Source organism: Tribolium madens, unplaced genomic scaffold (assembly GCF_015345945.1).
Source record: "Tribolium madens isolate multiple individuals breed KSU strain unplaced genomic scaffold, Tmad_KSU_1.1 Scaffold_1;HRSCAF=32;Tcas5.2_LG8, whole genome shotgun sequence".
NCBI lineage: Eukaryota > Metazoa > Arthropoda > Insecta > Coleoptera > Tenebrionidae > Tribolium > Tribolium madens.
In genome coordinates, this window is record NW_025400984.1 from 3,057,016 (window position 1) to 3,070,157 (window position 13,142).

At 30.4% G+C, this 13,142-nt stretch overlaps 1 protein-coding gene across 1 annotated transcript in view; it reads left to right on the forward strand.

Annotated features, from left to right (window-relative positions):
• LOC123004004 (ankyrin repeat domain-containing protein 6) overlaps window positions 1–13,142 on the forward strand; it is a 24,180-nt gene that overhangs the window by 5,509 nt on the left and 5,529 nt on the right. The window contains exon 2 of the mRNA XM_044397097.1: window positions 13,070–13,142. This exon is cut by the window's right edge and continues 282 nt beyond it. Coding sequence (XP_044253032.1) covers window positions 13,092–13,142 — 51 coding nt within the window. The 5' untranslated portion in view covers window positions 13,070–13,091. The remainder of the gene's footprint in view (window positions 1–13,069) is intronic.

A 13,142-nucleotide genomic window follows, 5' to 3' on the forward strand; every position in this document is an offset into this window, starting at 1 on the left:
GTTAAAAAACAAGACTTATTGAATCTTTTGAAAAAGGTATTTATGTTTATTTTTATTTTTAACAATGGAAAAATGCTTTATGAGGAAACTTACGAATTCTAAAGAAGACACGAGTACATATCTTCATAGAAAAATATTTTAAAATTTTGAAGAAAATTTGAAGAAAAATAGTAGGTAGGTATACAAATACCTGATACTTTTAAAACGGTTTTTTTTATAGAAAGTACTAATTAGTATTTACTAAACATTACTTTTTTATGTTTCTTCTGTTAATTAATTTTTAAATAGATTTAAATCTCTTAAAAAACTTATCACAATAAAATTTTTCAAGAAACAAAACTCGAAAAGAATTTTATATAATACAAACAACCAATATTATTTAAACATTTTAGCACTTTGTGAAAACAAAACCCCGATACTGCACCAAGAAATTCATTGTTTCGCACCATTGTTTCCCGTTTCAATTCCCTCAAATTAGTCTAAGATTTTTGATTGCATTTAATGACTTTTATTTTTTCAAAAGCACTATTAACGCCAATCATACACTAATTACCTCCTTCATTAGGCATTTTAATTAAAATTGATACAAAAATCTATAGTCATAAAACAGCATATTTCAACGATTTTCCCACACTAAAAAATTTTGCGACACCAAACATTAAGACCACCAATCACATTAAAATTTATGTACCTTTCAGTTATCACAGTGACAATGATTAATTTAAACTCTTTGTTTTTTGATGCAACTACGTTATTAATTGCCCCATTTTATTCACATTGTCGCAATCGAGTTTAATTAACTTGTCAATTAAGCATTGTTGGAGTTTTCTCAAGATTAAGAAATAATATTGGAATATTTTTGTGCACTTATCGAATTGACACCATATCCGAATCCAGTCCAGCCGCATTCCGGCGGTGTGTATTCAGAAAATTTCGTTGTGGGCCCGCATTTTCTCTATCGAAAATTAATACTTTACGCAATATTATCCCTGTCAACGGTGCAACTTAATCCGCTGTAATTACGAGCTTAGATAATTACAGGGCCGGGATAAATTCTATTAGTAATTTTCGTGAAAAATCTCTCGGAGCAAATTTATTCATATATGGCGCTCCACAACCAGTTTTTTCTCAAGCAATTCTAATCTTGATTTATTGTTGTAGTCGTCAAAGCCATAATGATAAATCTTGTACTCCGAGAGATTTTTTCATACGATTTGAGTGAGACGTACTCGCCCAATTTGCATAATTAATTCTGTAACACAAATTTGGGATTAGCTGCAATTAGCGAGGATTTGAAAAAATCGGTAGTTACATGTTTTGAAAGCGATATGTTTGTTTAGGCACTCGGAGTTAGAAAAAAGTTATCTGACATCTAGATCAAGTTAAATTGCCTAGAAAACATCATGTCAGACACTTGATATTTTCCATGTTGTATTCGAATCGTGACGTTTCGATCAAAATAAGCCTGCCATCTTCAATTTATGTAAAACCATCCAGGGCCGGCTTGGCACAATTCAGTTCTGCTCTATACCCGTGTAGGTGTTTTATGTCACAATAACGCACCGGAAAAATATTTTCAAGTCGGTTTTTTTTTGGATTTGGGCCAATATAAATGTAATTTATCTAAATCGAACATTGCCACCGATTGAGTACTCGATTACCCCGCCCAAAACATTGATCTTATTTTAAACAAAACGTTGATTTACGGCCAAAAAGAATTAAAGTATTTTCAATGTTGGCTTTATTGCGCATGTCGCAAGCCCACACTAGACTGAGTAAATTACAAATGTCACAATAAAAGAGCGGAGGTTGAGGTTTATTTAGAGGCCTGCCAAGAGTATCAGCTACTTCCTGATCGGAGATAAAGGGGTTCTGAGGGGTCGGTTTGCAAACATAAGTCACTTGGTTTAGCCTTGAAATCGGGACCATAAATAAGGATTAAAGCTCAAGTTTTGGATATTTTAACGAAAAACAATTAAGTGAACCGCTGGCGTTGCTTGAAATAAATTTATTAGTTTGGAAAATTAGAGAAAGCAATTTTTTCAGTTTTGTTATTCTGAGTTATATAGGGTGAATAAAAAGTAATAAAAATTACTCCCCATCAGAAAATAATAATTAATAAAAATGAAAGTGCTATAAAAAGTGTGATCATATTTTGCGAATGAAATTTTCTTTGCTTTTAGGGTTTGAATTTTTTTTTGTCAAAATGACAACTTGTGTGGAAAGTTTTTTTGATGATGAAAAAAACTGAATAATCCTTAGATCATTGCTTCTGTTAGAAAAAACGTTTTATAGTGAGTTGTCATTTAAAAAAAATAAAATTTTTACAAAATTTGAAATAAACAAAAAAATTGGAAAAAGTCAATAGTTTAAGCAAAAAACGTTTGGTTCGATACTTTATTCACCTTGTAAGAAAATCATGAAATTTTGACATCAGGTTTATAAATTCAAATAAAATGTAATATTCAAGTTTATTTTGCAAGTACATCTGAGTAATCTTAATTTTTTTTCAAAATTTTAACATTCTTGGTTTCAGTTGCTAAAAATCATGTTTTTCTTTAAAGGATCTTTTAATAGTGTTTTTAGATTTGATCATATTATGAAATTTTTCAGATAAAATATATTTTTTTTATTTCTAAAATCAACTTTAATAAAAGTACTCTTGATTTCATAGAAAAACAAAAAAAGATTAATACGAATTTAAAACAGTACAAAACAACTTGAATCAAATCGAAAATAAAAACTTTGACTATTTTCGGGTATTTGTTCTTTGTTATGAATTGATATGAATTGGCGAATGATAAAGTAGGTACTACAAAAATGTGATGTTTTATCAAAAATAAATTTTGTCAAAATTTTCTTTTGTTGTTGAGTTCTACAAAATTTTTCAATTGGCAACCCACTATAGCAGTATAAAACCATTTTTTTCTGAAGGTTATCATGTAAGGATTATAGCTATATATATTCTTTATATTTAATTTTTTCAAAAAATTATTTAGGTACCTACATAAATTGCAATTTTGACAAAAAAAATCGCAAAACTCAATCATAACAAAATTTCGTTTTCAAAATACAATAACATTTTTTATATTACTTTAATTTATATTAATTGTTATTTTCTAAAGGCAAATGATTAAAAAAAAAACGCTTGGTACCATACTTTATATTCACCCTGTATATATATGAAATTGTAATTTTTATTTTAAGACTTTCAACATCTTTAAGATTATTTGAGCTTTTGAGAAGATGAAAAAAAAATGATTTTGCTTTAGAAACTGAATTTTTTAATCACTTTTTAAGTGTGTTGGAATTTTTGAAGTAGATTTTTCTTAATTTCCACCCGTTTTTAGTAATTTTTTTGTTTTTAAACATTTTATAACATCGTTTTTATTTGGAAAATAAGTGAGCGTATTTATAAGTGAGTGTATTTATTTTTTATTTTCTATAGTTTTCAACACAACCGTTAATACTATTATTTTCAAAACTGTTAACCTTTGAAAAATTTTTTAAAAGTTTTTAATCAAAATAGCCAAAACCGTCTATAATTTCCAAACTTATTTGTCTGGATAGTCGATTTTTATTTTTATTAATTTTATAGGCCCAATTGGGTTAAAAAGACAACATCATTTGTATTGTTCATCCAAATAATAAAAAGAACTCAAATCCATCATTACATCAATTGTATTTAAATTTCACGCCTTTTCATTGCTCACTTCTCAGAATCACCTCAGGAACACAAAAACAAGAAAAATTCCTTCGTAATAATAATAATTTATTTTGATTTGTCACTGTTGCGTCCCTCATGTCATGTTTCTGAGAAATTACAACTCTCACCGTCCCATCTTGAAATTATCTAATAGTGTAGAGTAAAAGATATGGGCCACGCAAGCCATGATTTATCGTCATCCAGGCCTTATGGTGGTAGCGTGCTATTCCTAAATGCCCACGGCGAAATGTTAAATGGTTAATGGCCGGCGTGTGGTGGTCTTGAACAGTCACACCAAATTTTTTTGGTTATTTCATACCATGGGGCATATAAAGCGACACCCACATGGGTCAAAGTCAAAACTACGAACTTAAGTTTTGGGCAACTGTTGCCATTTTGCCAACAACTGAAATCGAAATAAAATAAACATGTTTTTGTACTCCCACTGCCCGGAACGACCGGAAAATTCATCATGATTGGATTACAGATCGAACATCTGCTTGCAGCACAATAAACACAAAACATTTTAATCCATCTGTTGGCTTTTATTGCATTAATGCATGTGAAAGTGTTCCCCTTGAATTTTGTTGTTAAACAAATGTAAGGTATTTCCGGTTTTGCTTCCGGTGCAAGGCTCGATTTAATTACAATAATTTGAAAATTGTATGCTAAAATTTTTCGATTCTTAGGTTTCTAATTGCTATTTACAGACACCAAATACCTTCAAGGTGTCTATAATTATGCTCCAATTTAAAAAATCGGGGCCAATAACGTCTCAATCTTTGCCAGAGTTGAGAGGTTAAATTATCGTTTATTCAACTATTCCATAGGTCTCGAATCGTAGGTGTAGATATATGGAAGACGTGTTTATGCTAATGATTGTTCCATAAATTATCCTAAAGCCACAGTTTGGCATTATTTGGGAGGGTCTTTGGCATGCAAAAATTTTTAATTGTTGTATATGTTGGTATAAATTTCTCACGATTTTCACACCTCGGTGATCGAGATAACACACAGTGGTCTGGTTAAAGGCAATTCGGAATCCTAATCGGGGCATACCATAAATTTCTCTCGTTGTGGTGGCCGACTTTCTTTGTCAGGCAAAAACGGAGGAAATGGTAAATTGAATTGCTGAGTTCGTAACAATGGGGTTTTTCAACCAAAAGCACCGATTTGTGGCTCAAAAGTAAATATTACTACCAAGCATTAAAAAATTTGCTGTTTTAAAGAGTATTTTAGATACTTTATAGAAGAAGCTTATTTGTATATGCAAAATTGCAATCCTTGTAGTCTCAAAATACTACCAATGTCTTAAGACTTTACTACACATGTCAAAAATAAATAATATATACAAAAATTGTAAAATTGTAGCCTATTATTTAAATTTTTTCAATATTTATTTAATTATTTAAACTCTTAAAAAAATTATAAAATATACTTGATTTTGCTGTGAAAATAACCAAAGACAATTTAAAATATCTAATTTGTGTTATAATTCTTGAAAGAGGATTTTAATTTTTTTTTTCACTACTAGCTGTAAGATTTCGTTTTGTAGAGAGGTTGTGAAGTTGTTTTTCTCTCCTAGTAGTCAATAATAATTTTCATTATGGACCAAGGGTTATAATGCATTAGAGGTAGGTAAAAGCCGATGTTGGAGGGTATTGATACAAATATTTCTAGAATATTATCATTGAAAACTATTACCATCACAAGAACTAATGGAAGTATTTCTAGATAAAATTAATGCAAAATCAATTAAAAAAGACTTAAATTTCCTCATTAATAACATCAGAATAACCCCAACTCTAACACTTCTATCTATGTCAAAACTGTCAAAACAACAAATAGGTTTATTTTATATTAAAATTCCAACGGTAGTCAGGCAAATTATAACACTTTTTCCCATTTCTTTGCAGTTTCTTTGTTATTTTAAGAAATACATATTTGATATGTCTATGTCAAAACTGTCAAAACAACAAATGAGTTTATTTTTTGTTAAAATACTTTCGGCAGTGAGGCAAATTTTAACACTCTTTTCTTTTTCTTTGCAGTTTCTTTGTTAATTTAACAAATATTTCATATTATGAAGTTTGAAAATTCCTTTAATAGTTGCAGAAGTATAAAAATGACATAATCTCATTTATGATAAGAAAAAATAAATAATACTTCCAGATTTTTATAGCCTCGCATTTATTATTTATATTTAAACAGCTCGGCTATAAAAAATCTCATCTCTACCTTGTGATATAATATCTTATTTTGTCTTTCAATATTTTGTTTCGATTATGGATATTTTGCTTGATTTTTCTTCTTTTTTTCAAAACTGTTAATCTTCGAAAAAATATCTGTGGACTTTCAATTGGAATAACCGTCACCGTCGATAACAAAAAACAGCTTTTTATGGTTAAATAGAAATTTCTCGGTTATTTGAAGCAGGATCTTGCGATACTTTGAAAACAGTTAAGTTGCTTTTGTTGATAATTTGTGTATCTACTATTTAGAAGTTACATTAGACCCCATTATGTGAAAAAACTTGATAGCCCAAGCAAAAATGTATGAATTGTTAAGTTTTGTGGCTTTTTTAACTAGACGTACCAATTTATGTCTTAATAAAGTTTATGAAATTATAAAATTTTCTACCAATAATACGATTTTAAAATTAAGTTTGCATCATATGCAGAAATTTACTTAAACTTGAACTTTGAGTGTTTTTTTTTTAATTTATTAGTGTCTGTAGTGAAGTATCAAAACGAAATTGATGATTTATAAATTCATATATTTCGCTTATAATTGATTCATTTTTTGCGCCGATCCTCAAGCACGCAAAAAGCAAATAAATCTCGTCATTTTTCATCACGCACATAATCAACAAAAAACTGTTTTAAATATGAATTCGACGACAATGAACCAAATTCCGTCGCGGTTCTGATCCAATTGTACAATAAACTGGCCATTCTCCAACAATAATACTCGGCTTTTGTCCACGTGAAGATGATGAAAAGCCTCTACAATTAGCATGGCAGATTTACCGCCACATGCAGGAAATGCCACTTGTGAAAAACCATTCCACTAAAAATATGCAGTCGCAATGTTGCTTATAATTGAAACTAGCTATAAATCGCTACAGAATGCTCTGTTTATTGGAAAAACTGGATAAATATAAATTATTTAGAAATCGACGCGCTTAATTAACTCATCTGGGTCACTGTCAACTTATTTTCGTGTAAAATTGCGGAACCAGTTGCTTGCAAATAAACAGCCAAACGAGTAATTTGGATATGTTGGGCCATAAAGTACTCTTTGCATGCATAATTTCATTAGTTTATTTAATACGTTCCGAGGAAATTCGCTATAGTAAACAGCGAGTGTTTAGTACTGTCAGAATATTTAGAAAACGGATATGTTTCAAATGGAAGTGCTAGCAATGTGTGCTGGAGCAAGAAATTGATAGAAATTTTGTAAAGGAGTGGCTCGTGGGCGTTTGTCATTCGGCTAATCCTCAAAAACCCGAAGACAAATTAATCTCCAACCGTCACTTCTCTCAATTTCAATCACGCTCACGTTCCACACCAAGTCAATGGGATGAAATCGGGCCGGTCAGGTGTCCACATAAAAATAGTGGTGAGCAGCAACCGTAACAATTTACGTAAAACACACAATGACGTATCAAAAACATGTTCACGATCTCGACAATCGCATCATCTTAATACTTGATATCATATAATCCAATTAAAGAATAATTACACAGTCGATTGATTCGGTTTGAATAGCCCGAGGTGTGTCTGGCAAAAATCCTATATAACGGTAGGAGATGGTGAAAAATGGGAGTACCGGGTGATTCCCGTTAGTTGGTTTTGTGGGAAAATTATTGTGTGGTGGAGAGAATTTGTGAAGGTAGCTAATGAAAACATGCGTTTACAAGTGTTGATAATAATTAAACAGCGTTATTGCGTGACTTTGCTCGGGTTACGCAATTTGAGCTGAGAAGATGGTGGGTGGGATTTTGTGGTGATATTAAAACGTTGTAATGACAGGAAGAGTTGAATTGCGTGTTTTTGGGAACACTCAGATGCTCGTGCTGGAAATTTGCTTTTTTTCTGAGGTTTTTTAGTGATTTTTGACGTCGAGCACGAGATTTTGTTTTTATCTAGCTCTACAGCAAGTAAAAGAGCTCGACACTAATTTATTATTTATTTCCTTGCAACATTACACAAATTATTCTCATTTTCGTATATGTGTGTACCTAATTGAGACATGTATCATAATAATCAGCTTAACCAACTTTTAAATAATTTATTTATGTTTTGAAAAAATAATAAATAAGTCACAGGGTATGTATGAACTAGGTGAACCAAGTTATACCCCCAACTCCAAAAACACCCCTTTCTAATAAACCTAAAACTATAACATAATACACTAACCCAATTAAGTGCAAAAATTTTAAGTGAAAAAACCGTTACAATTTGAATGAAATTTATTTTAATATTATTTGTCTGGAATTTTAGTTTAATTTATTATTATTATTATTATTATTATTATTGGAATACTGGAGTAGTGATAAATCTCTGACCCAAAAGAACCCAAAACCGTAATAGGTAAATGAAGAAAATATAGATAATTGAAATTTCTAACATCAGCGACATCGTCAACAATGTTTAATATTTTGACAAATATCATACAATTTATGAAAACACCACCTCTTTTGTGATAACATACAGGGCGATTAGTAGAAATTTCAATCACGAGTATACCTAAATGTAAAATTTGACATAGTTTTTAAAAAAACTGCTTTATAAATCTTGCAATAGAAATTTTACTGAATTGATAATAAACGTTATTATTATGAGCAGTTGACAGAAAACAGTTTTCAGTGACTTAAATATGAGCATTGTTTCATACTTTTACTACTTAAAATTTAAAGTTATTTTTAAAGGAACATTTGGGGGTTGTAAATTTCAGGATTTCAATATCTACTGAAATTTTTGATTCACTCTGTGTATCCTAGAAAATTTAATTAATCATATACAGTAAGTTCCGTTTTTATTGTTACAAATTCAAATAGATAATAGAATATTCAATTTTAAGACAAAAGTTTCTTATAAACATGTTTCGAAAAATGCTACCTTTAAAATAGTGTTTTTTACTATATTTTAGAATAGATGATATTCCAAAATTTGGTACAGCTGATAACCTTTATATAGGTACCTAATTGAATTCCAAGATGAGATATAGTAATTTTTATTCATGGGCATTATAAACGGTAAAACAAATTTAATTTTTGTACTCAATGTTAAAGATTGCTTTTATCAACTAATTTAGTAGATAAAGTAGTCTCTTATCGTCTAGTGAAATAAAGTAATTTTTATCTACTGTTTACTGTTTATCTACTGTTTATATTTCAAGAAATTCTGGTAGGTGAGTACAAAATAAAACGAAATATTATACACGACGATAAAGATTGTTTATCGTTTTGTATAATAAATAATCATTTATGCTGTTTATATTCTGTAACATAAATTTTAAAACTGATTTTACTCAAAATTGGTAAGATGCAAGAAAAATGCAAAAGACCTTTTTTATGAAAAACTATGAAATTTAGAATTTTGTTGTTGAAAGTGGCAAGAAACGACAAGCAAAATAGTTAGAGTACTTTTTACCCTAAACTCGTTGACTCACCCAGTTTAGGAAGCCCCTAATAAAAAATTTCAACATTTTATCTTTGGGTTTGTTTAGGTATGTAAAGGTTATCATCGGTATCACATTTTGTATTTTTTTCTAAAATGGTTTCGGAAGTATTGGAAAAAACCTATAAAAGACACACACATTTGTAGCAGTTTTCGATACATGTTTATTGGAAACTTTTGTCTTAAAATTGAATATTCTATCTCTTGTTTTTAAATTTGTAACAATAAAAACAGAATACCCTATATATACCTCTAAAAATCGTAAAACTTTAATTAATTAAGCAAAAGTAAACGAAACTATTTTTAGTTTAATTAAAAAAACGTGTTTTGAGAGGTGAGGATAACACTTGACTTACCTGGGGATACAGGGTGAGTCTGCCCAAAGTGTATTTTGACTTTATATCAAAAATCAACGTTGATCAAGCTTTTTTTCTTTAGCATGTGAATTTTTCACAGTTCACAGTTGAAAAATCTTTATATGTTACACGGGAGTAAAATAAATTAGTTAAAATTTTAGTTTCCTTGTTTTGTAATTTATTATCTCATTTTCTCTTATTCTTAACGTTATTTTATTATGATTTCTCACAAAATTCGAAACTTTTGCTTTGCTGGTGGCCTCCCCACCGTTCCATAATTTTCTTTTTAATTTCTCCGTTAGTGACTTGCGGCCAGTGCATTCCTTGTCTGGTTTATGTCCTTTTTTCCCCATATTTCTGCTCAGACGGTTATTAATTTTTTGTACAATTTTTACAAAATCCGTCATAAATTTAAGCCAACGTCAAGTCTGATTAAATCTAATATTGTTTCTAGATCTCGGCTCCAGCAAACATGAAAACGCAATAAAATTAATCAACTGGATAGTCCATTATTTCTAATGGAAACGTTTTAAGCTTTTCTTGCTCAAGTAAATTTGCAAACACTGACAGTTTTAAGATTCTTAGTAACGAACACAGCAATAGATTTACGAGGATTTAAGACACCTTCAATTGTAGTGACAAATCTGCAACAGCAAAACTGAATTTCCCAGAAACTGAAGGTTTATAAATATCTCCACACGTAATTATTTCACAGTCGTGAAAATTATATTTACCAAAGTTTCTCGCGTTACAGAGGCGTAGTACCCTGTCATCAAAATTTTGGCAAAGTGGATTCAATAAACAAAACCTCTGCATTGTTACAGGTCCAAAAATGCGGTTACGAAATACCTGGTCCCCTCTCAAGGCTTTCAACTTTTACCCATTGGCGAAACTTTTCACGTAGCTGTCGATTATATGCAAATGGACGTTTTGTCACCCATTAAGCCGACCAAAACATGTAAAATCACACCCATCTCGCATAAAAAAATTGCCAACGAAAAATTGGTGAAACAGTTTAACGAGTTGAGCAAGTTTATTTTATTTCTTATTTATGTGGTAATTTCGTGTAATTGAAAGCTAGCTAACGGGTATTCTCTCTTTATCAGCGACAGATAACATGTTTTTGTATTTTTCTCCGAGGAAATTGACAATTGAATTCCGTTAGGTCAGGTGGTACACGCCCATCATCTTGCTACTGCTATATTTACTGAAATTCCTACAGTCATAAAATGGGCGGCTCTTCTATCCATAAAATGAATAATTTATTAGTTAATTATGAAATAAACAGTAAATCATAGCGAATTTTAGCGAAGTTTTATGTATAATGTCAAGAATTAAGTGTATAAATAAATATTTGATTTTTGTTTGTTATTTTATATTTTTATGTACAATTCGGAATACTTGCGCAACATTAAAACCATTTTCTTGTTACGTTTCCGTGTCATTGCAAAAAATGTAAATAACAAGTTCAGGGAATTTAGATATAAATTTAGGTTCTAAACAGTGATGTATACCAGGACTTTTTGAACAGGAACTAGGATATTTTAAAATCCAAATAACGAAGGTTTTGGACACTAACAATAAACAAAGTTAAGTAACAATAAATTAGAAATTAGTCTTCGAAGTAACCTTGGTACAAAGTTTTTAAAACGAAGATTTGCTTTTTTAAATAAAGTAATTGAAGGAAATCTTTGTTGACTGCAATTTCGAAACTTGAAAATTTGATGATTCTTAGCTGATTAGGAACAAAGGCAAAACACAAATATTTCTGCGAATCCTCCTCCTAACTGCGCCAGTTAATAAATAAGACTTGATTGTGTAAAGTGAGCACAAGACGATATACTGAATTTCAAAAAAACAACTAGTTTTCGGAGTGTAAAGAAAAACAAGCAGAGGCAGTCAATTATTGATTTAATTTCTTCTATAAATTTCGATGAAATGTAGTTAATAATAGTACTTTGCAAACTGTCAGAACATACCAACTTTCTGAATAATTGACACAGAAAATATTTACAATTTTGGCTAATTGAAACCAATTTAGAGTTTGTGTAAACTTTGTTTTAATTTGAAAAACGATTTTTTTTTAATATTCCTGTCAAAAATTATGCGTTTTTTCTTTTTTTGGTTAAAATTCTAGAGTTGAAACTTTTAAATTAAATGTTGAATATATAAAAAATTAGGAAAAAAATAAGTAAAAAGCTTGTATAACAAAAGCTTTGATTATTCTGACATTAATAAATCAAAATTTTGTTTAAAATACAGATTTTGAGACAAAACATAAAACTCAATCTATTGAATTATGTGAGTTTTTGATTATAAAACGAACTAAATCACTAAGAATTTGCTAAACTGAAGTAATTCAGACTCAGTAAATTAATTCATTTGCTTTTTTTGAAAAAATTTAAGTGAGTTTCTCGCCCGCAGTAAACTCAAATATCTAATTTCTAGCCTATATTTTTAATTGAATTTAGTTAAGTTTCTTGCTCGGAAATGAACTAAATCGTTCCAAATAAGTTAAAATAGTATAATTCAGACATAGACCCACAATTTTGAAACCTATTTAAAAACATTTTTTAAATTAAGTGAATTTTTGTCGCGAAACAAACTAAATTGTTGGGAATAGGCTGAAATATGTTATTCAAAATAAAAGCGACGATTTTCTAATCTAAGAAAATTAATTGAGTTTCTGGTTCAATAACAAGCTAAATCACTAAAAATGGGTTTACTATGAGTAAAGTCGCCCAAACTCTCCGATTTTTTTCACCTGGCAGCTGCTTTTCGCGCCGCTGAAATAATGCAGTAACGCAAGATTTCTCTTTGACGATAAATAACACTCGCCTTCAGCCATGCCACATTCGTGTTTCCTATGATGGATGGTTTGTTATTTACGCATGTCGATGAAATGTTCTTTTACTCGTATGTCTATACCGTAAAATAATAATCCTCTTCGAGATAGAGACATGCGGTGAAACTTTGTATTAACATAAAATTGCAAATAAATTAAGCAATTAATGAAGGAAAAGTGGAATCAATTAAAAATTGTAATAGATAACAGCAAAATGACCTCGTTTACGACTTTTCGGTATGCAGCTGAACAAATATTAAGAAATTGTGGGAAGAAACGACTCGTGTTAACACTGTATTTTATTAGAAATGTAGAAAGTGGTATTGAGGGGCAATGGTCGTCGAGTGACTTTTTAGTTTGCTGGAAATATTACCTCCTTGGTTCTAATTTGCGGTCTTGTCCACCTAATGCACCATTTGTGGTCTTGTTGGTGGTATTTCCAGCTCATAAACATGTTGCAAATTGTGGATTTTTGCAGGTAGTATGTCGGATGGCTCTGGATGAGCGGAAGCAGTGCCGGGAGCGGAGGCGGTGCAGCGGCGGCGGCGCTC